At 45.4% G+C, this 12,427-nt stretch overlaps 1 protein-coding gene and 1 pseudogene across 1 annotated transcript in view; both read right to left on the bottom strand.

The window, feature by feature from the left end:
- Positions 1-4,246, bottom strand: part of LOC102973143 (zinc finger protein 347-like) — a 26,517-nt gene extending 22,271 nt beyond the window's left edge. Inside the window, exons 1-2 of the mRNA XM_055079165.1 lie at positions 3,999-4,246; positions 1,576-1,666 (exon numbers count right to left, since the gene is read on the bottom strand). Coding sequence (XP_054935140.1) covers positions 1,576-1,590 — 15 coding nt within the window. The 5' untranslated portion in view covers positions 1,591-1,666; positions 3,999-4,246. The remainder of the gene's footprint in view (positions 1-1,575; positions 1,667-3,998) is intronic.
- A 4,999-nt stretch (positions 4,247-9,245) lies between these two features.
- Positions 9,246-10,510, bottom strand: LOC102973704 (heterogeneous nuclear ribonucleoprotein A1-like; annotated as a pseudogene).
- Positions 10,511-12,427: the final 1,917 nt, after the last annotated feature.

Here is a 12,427-nt window from a genome sequence, read left to right on the forward strand (position 1 = left end):
GTATGGCTGATTCATTCTGTTGTGCAGTGGAGGCTAACACAGCATTGTAAAGCAACCATACTCCAATAAAAAAAAAAAAAAAAAAAAAGAAATCCAAAGGTACAAATAAATCTATACTCATGGACTGGAAGTCTCAAAACTCTCGAAATGTCCAAACTACCCAAACTGTTCTACATATTTAATGCAACCATTAACAAAATTACAATGGCAATTTTTGCAGAAATAGAAAAAACACAGGCCAGACATCATAGAAACTCAAGGGACCGCAAATTGCCAAAACACTCTTGAATAAGAAAAAGATGGAGGCCACCCTGTAATTTTCAAAACATATTATAAAATAATCAAGATGGTGTGGTACTGGCATAAACACAGATATATAAACCAATGGAACAGAAGAGAACGCTCAGAAATGATCCTTTGTATATATTTAAAATCTACTGATACTAAGGATGCTAAGACTACACCGTGGAAAAAAGACAGCTGCCATGAACAAATGGTGCTGGGAGGGCTTCCCTGGTGGCATAGTGGTTAAGAACATGCCTGCCAATGCAGGGGACATGGGTTTGAGCCCTGGCCCAGGAAGATCCCACATGCTGCAGAGCAACTAAGCCCATGTGCCACAGCTACTGAGCCTGCGCTCTAGAGCCCACGAGCCACAACTACTGAGCTGGCGTGCCACATGCCTAGAGCCCATGCTCCACAACAACAGAAGCCTGGGCACTGCAACAAAGAGTAGCCCCTGCTCACCACAACTAGGGAGAAGCCTGCGTGCAGCAATGAAGACCCAATGCAACCAAAAATAAATAAATAAATAAATAAAATTTATAGCGAAACAAAACAAATGGTGCTGGGAAACTGGATACCTATGTGATAAACAATGAAGAGGAAACCTTACCTTCATCAAACGTAAAAATTTCTCTGTGCCGAAGAACAAAACCAGCACAGTGAAAACACAAAATCTGAAGAATGAAGGTGATGAAAGTGATTTAAGGAATTTCCGCCTCTCAGACATTTAGGCTGATTTCATAGTTTGAAACAGATGATGGAATAAAACACCCTCTATCACTGATGTCTGGTTCTGAATTTTTCATTCCATTCCCAATCATTAAGATTCTGAAGTCAGTGACTCACTCATTTAGCTTCAATTGCCTTAGAAAAAGTCAGAACAAATTTCCCCTTGTTGGTCTACTCCCAGATTTTACCAGGTATTGTGCACCTAATAACTGACTTTCATGTGCAGTTTCTTTATCCTGGTTCACAGAGAGCAGACAGTCCATCCAGATGGGGCCCTAAACAATCCCTCCCACCCAATAGCACTGACACTCTGCCTGAATCTGAGGGTGTGAAGCCCTGCCCAGGACTACACCCAGTGGAGCCTCTTCACAAGTTCCAGGTCACTGGGTCATGGGGAGACGGGATCTAAGTGGAGATGACAGGCCCTGAGGGAAGGACCCGGGTGAGGGTGACTGTGCAGGTGTCAGGCAGGATACTTCAGAGTCAGACAAGATCAGCGAGTCCAAAGAAGGGCATTTCAGGAAGGACAGACAGAAAAATCAACTGACAATATGACTTTACCTGAGAAAGAGCCATTTCTGACTCCTTTTCTTTCCTCTCCCTCCTCTTCAGGGCTTCTTCCTCAGACAACGTTGAGTCTTTAGAGGTTGACCTTGAAAGTTGAAAACAGGCCGTTTAATGCTTAGAATCGACACACCCCCTTCCTGTGTCACCACCACACACACAGGGAAGCCCTCAGCATGTGGAACACTCAGTCCTCTGTTGCCCACTGTCCCAGGAGGGGCTCAGGACAGTAAACTCCCACACGGAGTCCAACAAGTCAGTTTTCCCACTCTTTCCTTCAGATCAGGCTCCCCTCCTGGTGAGGCCCTCACACACCCAGCAGCAGCGGGCACCTCGGCTGGACCCGACGATCCCCTTCAGGTCACAGACCAGCCCTGATCCATCCCCACGCAGAGCAGAGCCCCTCAGCCTCAGCCCAGATCTCAGCCCTCAGGAACGGGGGGACTCAGAGTCACGATGTTCAGTGACGGATCCAAATTAGAATTAACTGGGGGCACTTTAAATATTATTGAGCTTTGGCCTCACACCGACGATCTGAAGAAGAATCCCTCATTAGAGGGTACAAAACATGTATATGCAAAATGCCTCATCGATCTAATATGAAGCCTGGGTTAAGCACCACTCAGCAGTGGCAAGGCCAGCACACGCCTCACTTTCTTTTTCTTTCCCAGCTTAACTGAGGTAGAATTGATGAGTAACAACCGTGTACATGTGAGGCATACAATGTGATTATTTGATAGACGTATATTCACTGTGTAAAAATTATCACAATAAAGTAGTTTACATTTACATCAACTTACAATTACCATTTTATTTCTGTGTAATGAGAACACTTGAGTGTTACGCTCAGAGCAAACTCCAAGTATACAGAAACACGGTGTGATTAACTATAGTCTGCATGCTGTACATTAGATATACATGTGGTACTTTTTCATTTTACAACTGAACGTTTGTAACCTCTGACCAACATCTCCCCATTTACCCCACCATCCAACCCCTAATACTCTTTATACTCTATGGCCCTATGGGTAAGACATTTCTACTTTCCACATATAATATTTGTCTTTTTCTGTCATAATAATGTCATAATTTACAGCTGAAATAAACTTTCTATTATCCATTCATTTGTCAGACATTTTAGTTCTTTCTACATCTTGGCTGTTGTGAATAATACAGTAATGTTCATTGCAGTGCAAATTATTTCCCTCGCTATAATGATTTCATTTCCCTTGGATATCTAGCCAGAGATGGATAACATAAGCAAATAAACTTGAAGTGTTTTACATTCTAAAGCAACAAATATCACAACTTAATCATCCATATCCAAAGAACTCACCCCCATCTGTATCCAGTTTCCCCCTCTACCTGACTACTATGTGTTTTTATTTCATTCTTTATCTATCTCCTTATTTCTCTCTTTGTTCCCCTCTACTCTCCTGCTGTTTCTGCCCTCCTATTTATTTTATCACATCTGTCCTGCCCCACTACTCTGCAACTCGTTCCCCCTCTTGTTGCTCTTTACGCCCAACTTTTCTGACTGTCCTAAATATCCATATATTTCTGCCTCTTACTTCCTCCATCTCTGCTCCCTCTGTGCCCTCCAGATTACATTCCTTCTACTCCTGTTACACTCCCACGCTATGGCACCCCAGACGGCTATGGTTCCTTCCTGCTCTGTCTTCCTCTGCTCTTCCAGTCAACACCTGTCCTCTGTGTCTCTCCGAGGACCACGATGCTCCGAAGGCCTTACTTCTAACTCTTGTCCTCTCCCCCCACTCTCTGTGAAGTGCTCTCACCACTGCTGTCCCTCCTGCTACAGCTGACGCAGGGCCCCTGTCCCCACGTTGCTCTCCAATCCCAGGAGATCACACTCCTTTATTCACTTCTCTATTTTATCCACCCGCTACTTTAAGAGCTAAATCTGTTTCATTTTACTATCCCTTTAAGAACAATTTCCAGCGAGATGAACTTGTGACGGAAGAATACTGGGTGTCACACGGTTGGCCCAGGTCACCTCCCCCTACACAGGGTGAGCGAAAGAGCTGACTAGGAAGAGGAGGCTTGCGGGGAGCTGAAGGACCGGCCTGCAGAAGACGCGAGGACAGAGGGGCGGGGAGGGAGGGAGGGGGTCTCAGGAGAGAGGCGGGCTCTCCAGAATCCCGGGACCGGAGAGAGGCCGCGGCCTCGCCGGGAGCGGGGCGGCCGGCGCTGCCCTCTGTGGGGGAGAGAAAGAGCGAAGCTGGGGGCGCGCGAATCCACCTCGCAGAAGGGGACTTTACAAGGCGCAGGCGGAAGTAATAAAGGATTGTAAGCAGGAAAATGTCGCGAAAGGCGGTGTCTCTGTGGACCGAAGGCCGAAAAGCAAAGGGCAAGGACCAACCTCACAGCGATTTCAAACCCGAAAGAAATTAATACTCGACCTGTAACGGCGACTTCTGGATTTACTTGGGGCCGACAGCGGGCGCTGGGCTATTACGCCCGCAGAACCTCGGAGAGCCTAAAGATGGAGTAAGGGGGACCGCGCAGCACAGACTTAACGCTAGAAGGAAAAACTTAAGCTCCCCGGTGCGACCTTCACTCTCAGGTCTCCGCTTCCGCTTCCGTAAGAAACTGCGCACGCGGCACGTACTTAAGAGGCGAGGCTTCTAGGCGGGACTTGGGCGGAGCGCTGAAGGTGAGGGGCGGGGCGCTGAAGGTGAGGGGCGGGGCGAGGAGAGTCCAGGTCTGAGCCCGAGAGCCCGAAAGGCGGGACAAGGGGTAGGGGGCAGTCAGGGAATGGTGCTTCCCAGTACTTTGAAACCCCTTAAGTTACTGGCTGTTACAGTTTTCAGGTAAAAGCTTACAGCTTTGGGGACAAGTTATGTTGGAAACTAGGATGTTTCCTCCTAACAAGTAGAAAATGATTTTAATAAAAAACTGTTTTTGCCAGCATGTTGCTCACAAGTCCTGCTCCTGAGGCTGAAGCAATTCAGTGGTTGGGAACTTGGGTCTCCAAGGGGTAGCTGTGGGGCAGTCATTGGATGTGGACCATTTCCTGCAATTAGTATTAATTAATTTAAGCAGTTTAAGAAAACAAGAGCTTGACTTGTCTCTGTATTACAAACTAGAATAAAAAATACAAAACTCTGGGACTTCCCTGCTGGCGCAGTGGTTAAGAATCCGCCTGCCAATGCAGGGGACATGGGTTCGCGCCCTGGTCCAGGAAGATCCCACATGCCGCGGAGCAACTAAGCCCATGCACCACAACTACTGAGCCTGCGCTCTAGAGCCCACAGGCTGCAACTACTGAAGCCCGCGCTCCTAGAGCCTACATGCCGCAACTACTGAAGCCCGCATGCCACAACTACTGAAGCCCTCACTCCTACAGCCTGTGCTCTGCAGCAAGAGATAAGCCCGTGCGCCACAACTACTGAGCCTGCGCTCTAGAGCCCACAGGCTGCAACTACTGAAGCCCGCGCTCCTAGAGCCTACATGCCGCAACTACTGAAGCCCGCATGCCACAACTACTGAAGCCCTCACTCCTACAGCCTGTGCTCTGCAGCAAGAGAAGCCACCACAATGAGAAGCCCGCGCACCACAATAAAGAGTAGCTCCCGGGCTTCCCTGGTGGCGCAGTGGTTGAGAATCCGCCTGCCGATGCAGGGAACGCGGGTTCGTGCCCCGGTCCGGGAAGATCCCACATGACGTGGAGCGGCTGGGCCCGTGAGCCATGGCCGCTGAGCCTGCGCGTCCGGAGCCTGTGCTCCGCAACGGGAGAGGCCACAACAGTGAGAGGCCCGCGTACCGCAAAAAAAAAAAAAAAAAAAAAAGTAGCTCCCACTCACCGCAACTAGAGAAAGCCTGCGCGCAGCAAGGAAGACCCAACGCAGCCAAAAATAAATAAATAAATGCAAAACTCTCCCTGGGAAGAATGGGCCATTTCATACTGACACCCTGCAGAACAACTTGTCCTTTCTGTTCCTTATTCAGCCAGGAGGCCAACTCAACACTGCTCAGTTCCAGAGACTCAGGGACAAAACCCAGGGTCTGAGACTGGAGGACTAAGGTATGTGATAACTTCTGTCAGTAATGATTACTCTTTTTTAAAAAATTTTTCTCTTTTTATTTTTAAATTAAAAACATTTTTACTAACCATGGCTTTAAAAAGAGCAATACATTTTTTAAAACTGATATAAATCACATTGTTCTTTTGTTACTGAGTCTAAGCTTGTACTGCTTGCCACATGACAGGCCAATAATCAAAAGACGAGTTGTTGGGACAAGAAGTAACGACTTTATTCAGAAAGCCAGCAAACCAAGATGATGGTGGGCTCATGTCCCCAAAGAACCATCTTGCCTGAGTTAGAATTCAGGCTCCTTTTATACTAAAAGGGGAGGCAGTAAAGTCAAACACTTCCTGGTTCCCATCAGCCTCCAGAGGGGGATGTGTCAATTTCTTCCTCCGTGCAGTCATTCACAGGTGGGCCTGGTCAGGAGGTTTCCTTTGAGCTAAACAAAGGTATTTTAGCTTAAGGCTCATGACCTGGGAGGCAGGGTTCCCAGAGATGGGCCATTATGTATATTTTAAGCTTCTAGGCAACATCCCTTCAGTGATGAACTTGTAATAGAATACAAAGTGTTCTTCCCTATTACAATTCCCCACTGTCAATTTCTATGCCACAATCTTGTGGGAAAAGGAATGAAGACCCTTCTGCGGAACGGAGGTGAGGAATATTCCTTAGAATCTTTAGTTAGTCCTTTTTATCTACAACTATTTAAACCTGATGAAACCTCTTAGCAGTTTCTTGTCTAATTCGTAACTGAACTTGGGGTTTTGGTTCCAGTTCAATACATATACTAAATTCCGGTGCTATTTCTTTGGACACAGTTAAACAAATTGGTTGCCCCTTCTACAATGGGCAATGGAGATGGAATTCCCGTCTACTTCGGTTGGATGGGCAGACCTGTTGGAGGTAAACTCATGAATAAATAGCGCCCCAAGTTTTCATGTGATTGGCCGCCGCTAGGTCTTTAGCATTTATAGATTCTCCTGCCTGGGCACACGCCTGCAATGGCCTGCCATACAGTATTCTAAAGGGGCTTAATTTAAGCCCGCTTCTGGGAGCCACTGATCCATAGCAGGGCAACTGGCAAGGCCTTATCCCAAGTTCAATGTCTCTTGACATGTTTTAGCGACGTTCGTTTTTAATGTATGATTCATTTTCTTGTTTTTTCCTGTTGATTATGGTCTCCAGGATGAATGTAGTTTTAATGCCTTCTTCCAAATCAGGGGATAATATCCCTTAGAAGGGCTTTAACCACTTCAGAGATTTTTCTGTCCGTGGGATATGCTTCCACCCATCCTGAAAAAGTGTCCACACAAACACGAGCAGGTTATCTGAAATTTCTTGCAGTTCAAGGCATTTGAGGAAAGTCTGTTTTTCAGTCCTGGGTGGGGCAGGTTCCTCTGTGTTGAGACCCCATCTGTGGAGGTCTGACAGCAGTCTTTGGGTTATTTTTAAGACCTTGCGGGAAAGAGCTCTGTCTCCTTTCCAGGGATTTTCATGAGCCCCATCTGTAGGCTTAAAGCGTGTTCTGGTGGGACTCTGATGTCAAGCTATTCCGGTGGGAAAACTTCAGGGTGAGGTCTATCAGAAAGTTAATCAGGGCTTCCCTGGTGGCGCAGTGGTTGAGAATCTGCCTGCCAATGCAGGGGACACAGGTTTGAGCCCTGGTCTGGGAAGATCCCACATGCCGTGGAGCAACTAGGCCCGTAAGCCACAACTACTGAGCCTGCGCATCTGGAGCCTGTGCTCCGCAACGAGAGAGGCCGCGATAGTGAGAGGCCTGCGCACCGCGATGAACAGTGGCCCCCGCTTGCCGCAACTAGAGAAAGCCCTCGCACAGAAACGAAGACCCAACACAGCCAAAAATAAATAAATATTTTATTTTAGTTAAAAAAAAAAAAAAAGAAAGAAAGAAAGTTAATCAGCTCATTCCCCACTGTCAATTTCACCCCCAACTTCTGTGGGGAATTAGGTGCCTCAAGTCCAAGGGAGCCCCTGGGCCTCTTCATTCAGTGTTCCTCTCTTTCTACCATGAGAGGTTCTTGTCTTTTATTGTTGTTCTTCTGTTTTAGCCGAGGACAATCTTCTCCAATGTTCCCCCTCCTTCCAGTAAGCACATTGTTCCTTCCCCCGTGGGCGCTCACCTCTCCTCAGGTTACTCGCCTTCCGGGAATCCAATGCCACTGCCAAGAGTGGCGTGTCGTTTTGCATCTTCATTTTTCTGTTGTTCCCTGTTGAACACTTTAAAAGCAACATCTACCAATTGAGGAGGTTTCATTCCAAATGTACCATCTAATTTTTCCAACTTTCTCCTGATATCAGAGGCACTTTGCCCCAAAAGGTCAAATGTACCATTCTAATATTTTCAGGGGCCTCAGGATCTGCATTAGTATGACGTCTGTAGGCCTGATAAATCCTTTCCAAAATTTCAGAGAGGTCTTCATTTGTTTTGCTGAATTTCTTGAACGTTGCTCAAACTCTTTTGCTTTGGTTTCCCTTTTCAAGGCCCTGCCAAGGTGCACTAATGAGTAGTGCTCTAATCAGGCCCTTCTTCCCTGACTGGGGTCCCAATTCGGTTCAGCTGTGGGTGCTTCCAAGCGGGCTTCAGGTGTAGGGGATCCTCCCTATAAGGAGGGCTGCGATCTTACGAGGACTGCAATCTTTCCAATTAAACAAGTCTGAGAAACCCAGCCAGCTATTCATTTGCATTTAGGCCCCCTATGAGATAACAGCGTAAGGGAAACTGCCCGTCCCGGAAATGGCTCCTGGACCAAATTGGGTGCCCTGTCAGGTCTTAGATGGCAATACCAGACCAAGTCCCCGTACCCCTGAAACTAACACAGGATTTTCTAACTGATCCCTATAAGGAGGGGAAGTCCTGGGCCTCCGTGTGAGGAATAGGGGCTGGATAGGAACGGAAAGTGGTGGAAGGGGTGTATACAGTGGCATAATTGCCAGAGCAGCTGGGACAGCTAGCTCAGCCAGAGGAGTTAAGGTTTGGAGCAACATATCCTTACTCTCATTCCCTGCCTTTTCGTATTTTCCCTGATAATAGTACCAATCCTTGCGCATAAAGGATTTCATCATTCTTCCCTGCTTTCTCACGAAATAGCTATAGAGTCATTCAACAGCCACTGTAAAACTATAGATAACAATTGATCATATAACCATTAAAAGGGTGAATTTCTTTTTAAGAGGGTATTAAATCATTTATTGATTACACATGATAATGCATGATACACAAGCTTCATTCCCATCTATAACTTTATCTGGTACCATAATTCAATTTAGATATATGGCACAGGATGTGCCAACAATCATATTAATAACTAAAAAACTCCATGACTTTGCTTGGGTGACCCTCTGAACGGTGAACTCGAGGTCACAGCACAGTAACTGTCAGTTCAACTACATCAAGGTTTCTGAAGACAATAGCTTCTCCACCAAAGTAGGTTGTAAATAAATTTTGAATGGAACCTGGCATCACCCTGAAGGAATTCTAACTTCACACTGTTGGGGTAGTTTACCAAAATGGCTTCAGAGTAGACTAACTTTACACAGCACATTTTTTTAAAAAAACACATTTATTCAGCATCACGATCAGACTATTGCAATCAACAGCATGGGTGCAAAAAAAAAAAAAAAATCTACATTAAAACCCTTTGTTGGAATGCTTTACACTTTCCACAGAACAGAAACTAAGATAACCTGTTACACAATTAGTCACAAATACAGTCCTCGAGTTTTTTTTCCCCACACACATGAGTACTGTCGAAAACATGTCTTCTTTGTAGCAGCTAGGCCCTGCCACCACTGTGCTTGGCTGAGTTCACAAATCTGTTGTAACCTGGAGCTTCCCCATCACTTCTCTGGCTCTCCTCTCCTGCTAAGCTTTGTTTCCCGGCAGTAGGTAAAACCTTCTGTCACTGCCATAGCTACTGCTGCTGCTGGAACCGCCATAGCCACCTCGGTTTTGTGGTTTGGCAAAGTACTGGTCTCCACCACCACAGGGGCCAGCACTTCTGCCTCCAAAGTTTCCTCCTTTCATGGGTCCAAAATTTGCAGACTGGTTGTTGTAATTGCCAGAATCATTGTAGCTTCCACCACCTCCAAAATGGCTTCCATCATTACCGAATCCATTATAGCCAACCCCACTGCCACCATATCCCCCGCCACCGCGGCTGCCACCAAAGCCACCTCGGCCACTGAAGTCTCCTCCACGACCAAAGCTGTCATTCCCACCAAAACCCCCTCTACGACCATCACCAAAGTTTCCAGAACCACTTCGACCTCTTTGGCTGGATGAGGCACTAGCCATCTCTTGCTTAGATGGGGCTTTCCTTACTTCCCAGTTGTGGCCATTCACCGTGTGGTATTTCTGACAGTCTTGTCTACAGAGTCATGGTCATCAAAGGTTATGAAAGCAAAGCCTTTTTGCCACTACCTTGGTCAGTCATGATTTCAGTCACTTCAGTTTTCCCATACTGTTCAAAATAATCTCTTAGATGATGTTCTTCATCTTCTTTAATGCCACCAACAAAAATCTTTTTCACAGTTAAGTGGGCACCAGGTCTTTGAGACTCTTCTCTTGAGACGGCCCTCTTTGGTTCCACAACTCTCCCATCCACCTCGTGTGGCCTTGCCTTCACGGCCTCATCCACCTCCTCCACAGCGGCATGCGTGACAAACCCGAAGCCTCTGGAGCGCTTGGTGTTTGGATCCCTCGTGACCACACAATCTGTGAGCGTTCCCCACTGCTCAGAATGGCTCCTCAGACTGTCGTCGGTTGTCTCAAAGCTCAAACCTCCGAGGAAGAGCTTCCGCAGCTGTTCGGGCTCTTTGGGAGACTCTGACTTAGACACGATGGCGGTGGAGTGGGGAGACATCAACGATGCTCACTCGGCGTCATCCAAGGGCAGAAAGGAGTAATCTCAAAGGGTGCCTTTCTGATGTGGGATCAAACAACTGGGATTACGATGCAACTGAATAGAAACTTAGTTACTGCTGTGACAAACCACTTAATATAATTACTAAAATTATGACTGACATCATTTACCAGGATATACCAGAATTTTAGGAGCTCCATATAATTTCTGAAATATGTATATTGATAACGTTTACCTATATGATACAATCCAAGAAGTTTATCACTCATTTGACAATGTCTCCCATGCTTTCAACACACCAAATAAGCCCAATTCGTTTAATATTCCTCTCTCTGAGATGGAGAGAAAACAAGTAATTTGAGGTGTTCCAGGGACCCTCCAGAAAACCCCCAAGTTAGCCAGAGGTCAAATGAACCCCGTTTAGAACTTGATCTTTGGGAATTTTGTCAAAAATATCAAAAAGTTTTAACCAGTGGAAGAGATCTCAATGGTAAATACCGATCACTTAAAGAAACTAATAATCTATTACCAAAAGCAGTTCAATATTTGAAGAAAAAATGTGTCCTCTTAGAGAATGAAATTGAGGTTTTGTACCACTTTAAGATTTATTTTCTTAATTAAGTTCAATCTTACCTTAGAACTTAGTTTCAATTTATGAAAATCTGGAGAGACTATCCTATATAGACATTCTCAAAACATTATTCCCATATAGTTTACCCCAAAACTCTCTACTTCATTGGCCTCTATTTTATTTACTTAAAAGCGTTGTCTCATTCTTATTTTTCTTGCTGACAAACTTTGTAACAGGAATAATGTATTTGACTTCTAGTAAACCCAGGTACAATGAAAGTATTATACTTAATTTTGATGACTCTCAGCTGTATCAAACCAACGAGCTTAAGCTAACTTTTTAACACCAGATAGTAATTCAATATTGAATATTTCCTACATCATGTGAACCTGAAACTCATTCTGGCCAGTTTTTTTTACATTTGAGTATGTATATAAGCACTTAATTTCCTTTAAGCCAAGTAAATAGAGCTCTTTTAAAATTAATTTTGGCAGTGCCATACTTCTGTAACACATGTACAAACACAGGGACCTCACAGTTCCCATTCCAAAATTTTAGCCATGAATCAGGTACAACCACGTAAAACCCATCAGTTATAAAGAGGCAGGATTCAAACTGGGCTTCTGGCAGATGGGACAAATCAAGGTCACCTGTCTACATAGCTTAACCCTTTTAACAGTATTTATGGTGGAAAAGACACTTCTATTTGTAGCTTTTGGTGATTTTAGGAACCAAGTGAAAGCTTTCTCTTCTTCATCAGAATGTCCCACTCTTGGACAAGGACAGGTTTTTTTTCCTGTTCTTTTCCTCCATTTGATATCAGTAAAAGTTTTAAATATCACAAATTGATTTGGCTGTAAATGGAGAAACAGTACCACACAAAATGAAACAAAAAGCCCAAAGAACAGACAGAAAATCCTAAATAAACCCCCAAGTTTGGTCTTGGGGTTTTATATATATCAACAACACAGGAGACCACAAACAATGTAATTAACACAGCAAGAGTAGCAGTACATGGTGCACAGGGTCCCAAGATAACCCTTTCTACACCCCCAGTGGAGATCCTAACAGGTACTGTGGCCACACATTGTTACAATAAGATAACATCTTCCTCTTACCCATGGGCTCATAGCTATAATCAGATCCGTTATCCAAAATGTGCCTCAGAGGACTTTATTTAGGGATAGCTGAAACATCCCCCCGCCTTTTTTTTTTTTTTTTTTTTTTTGCTTTTGCGGTACGCGGGCCTCTCACTGCTGTGGCCTCTCCTGTTGCGGAGCACAAGCTCCGGACGCGCAGGCTCAGCGGCCACGGCTCACGGGCCCAGCCGCTCCGCGGCATGTGGT

The sequence above is a fragment of the Physeter macrocephalus genome, chromosome 17 (genome assembly GCF_002837175.3).
Source record: "Physeter macrocephalus isolate SW-GA chromosome 17, ASM283717v5, whole genome shotgun sequence".
NCBI lineage: Eukaryota > Metazoa > Chordata > Mammalia > Artiodactyla > Physeteridae > Physeter > Physeter macrocephalus.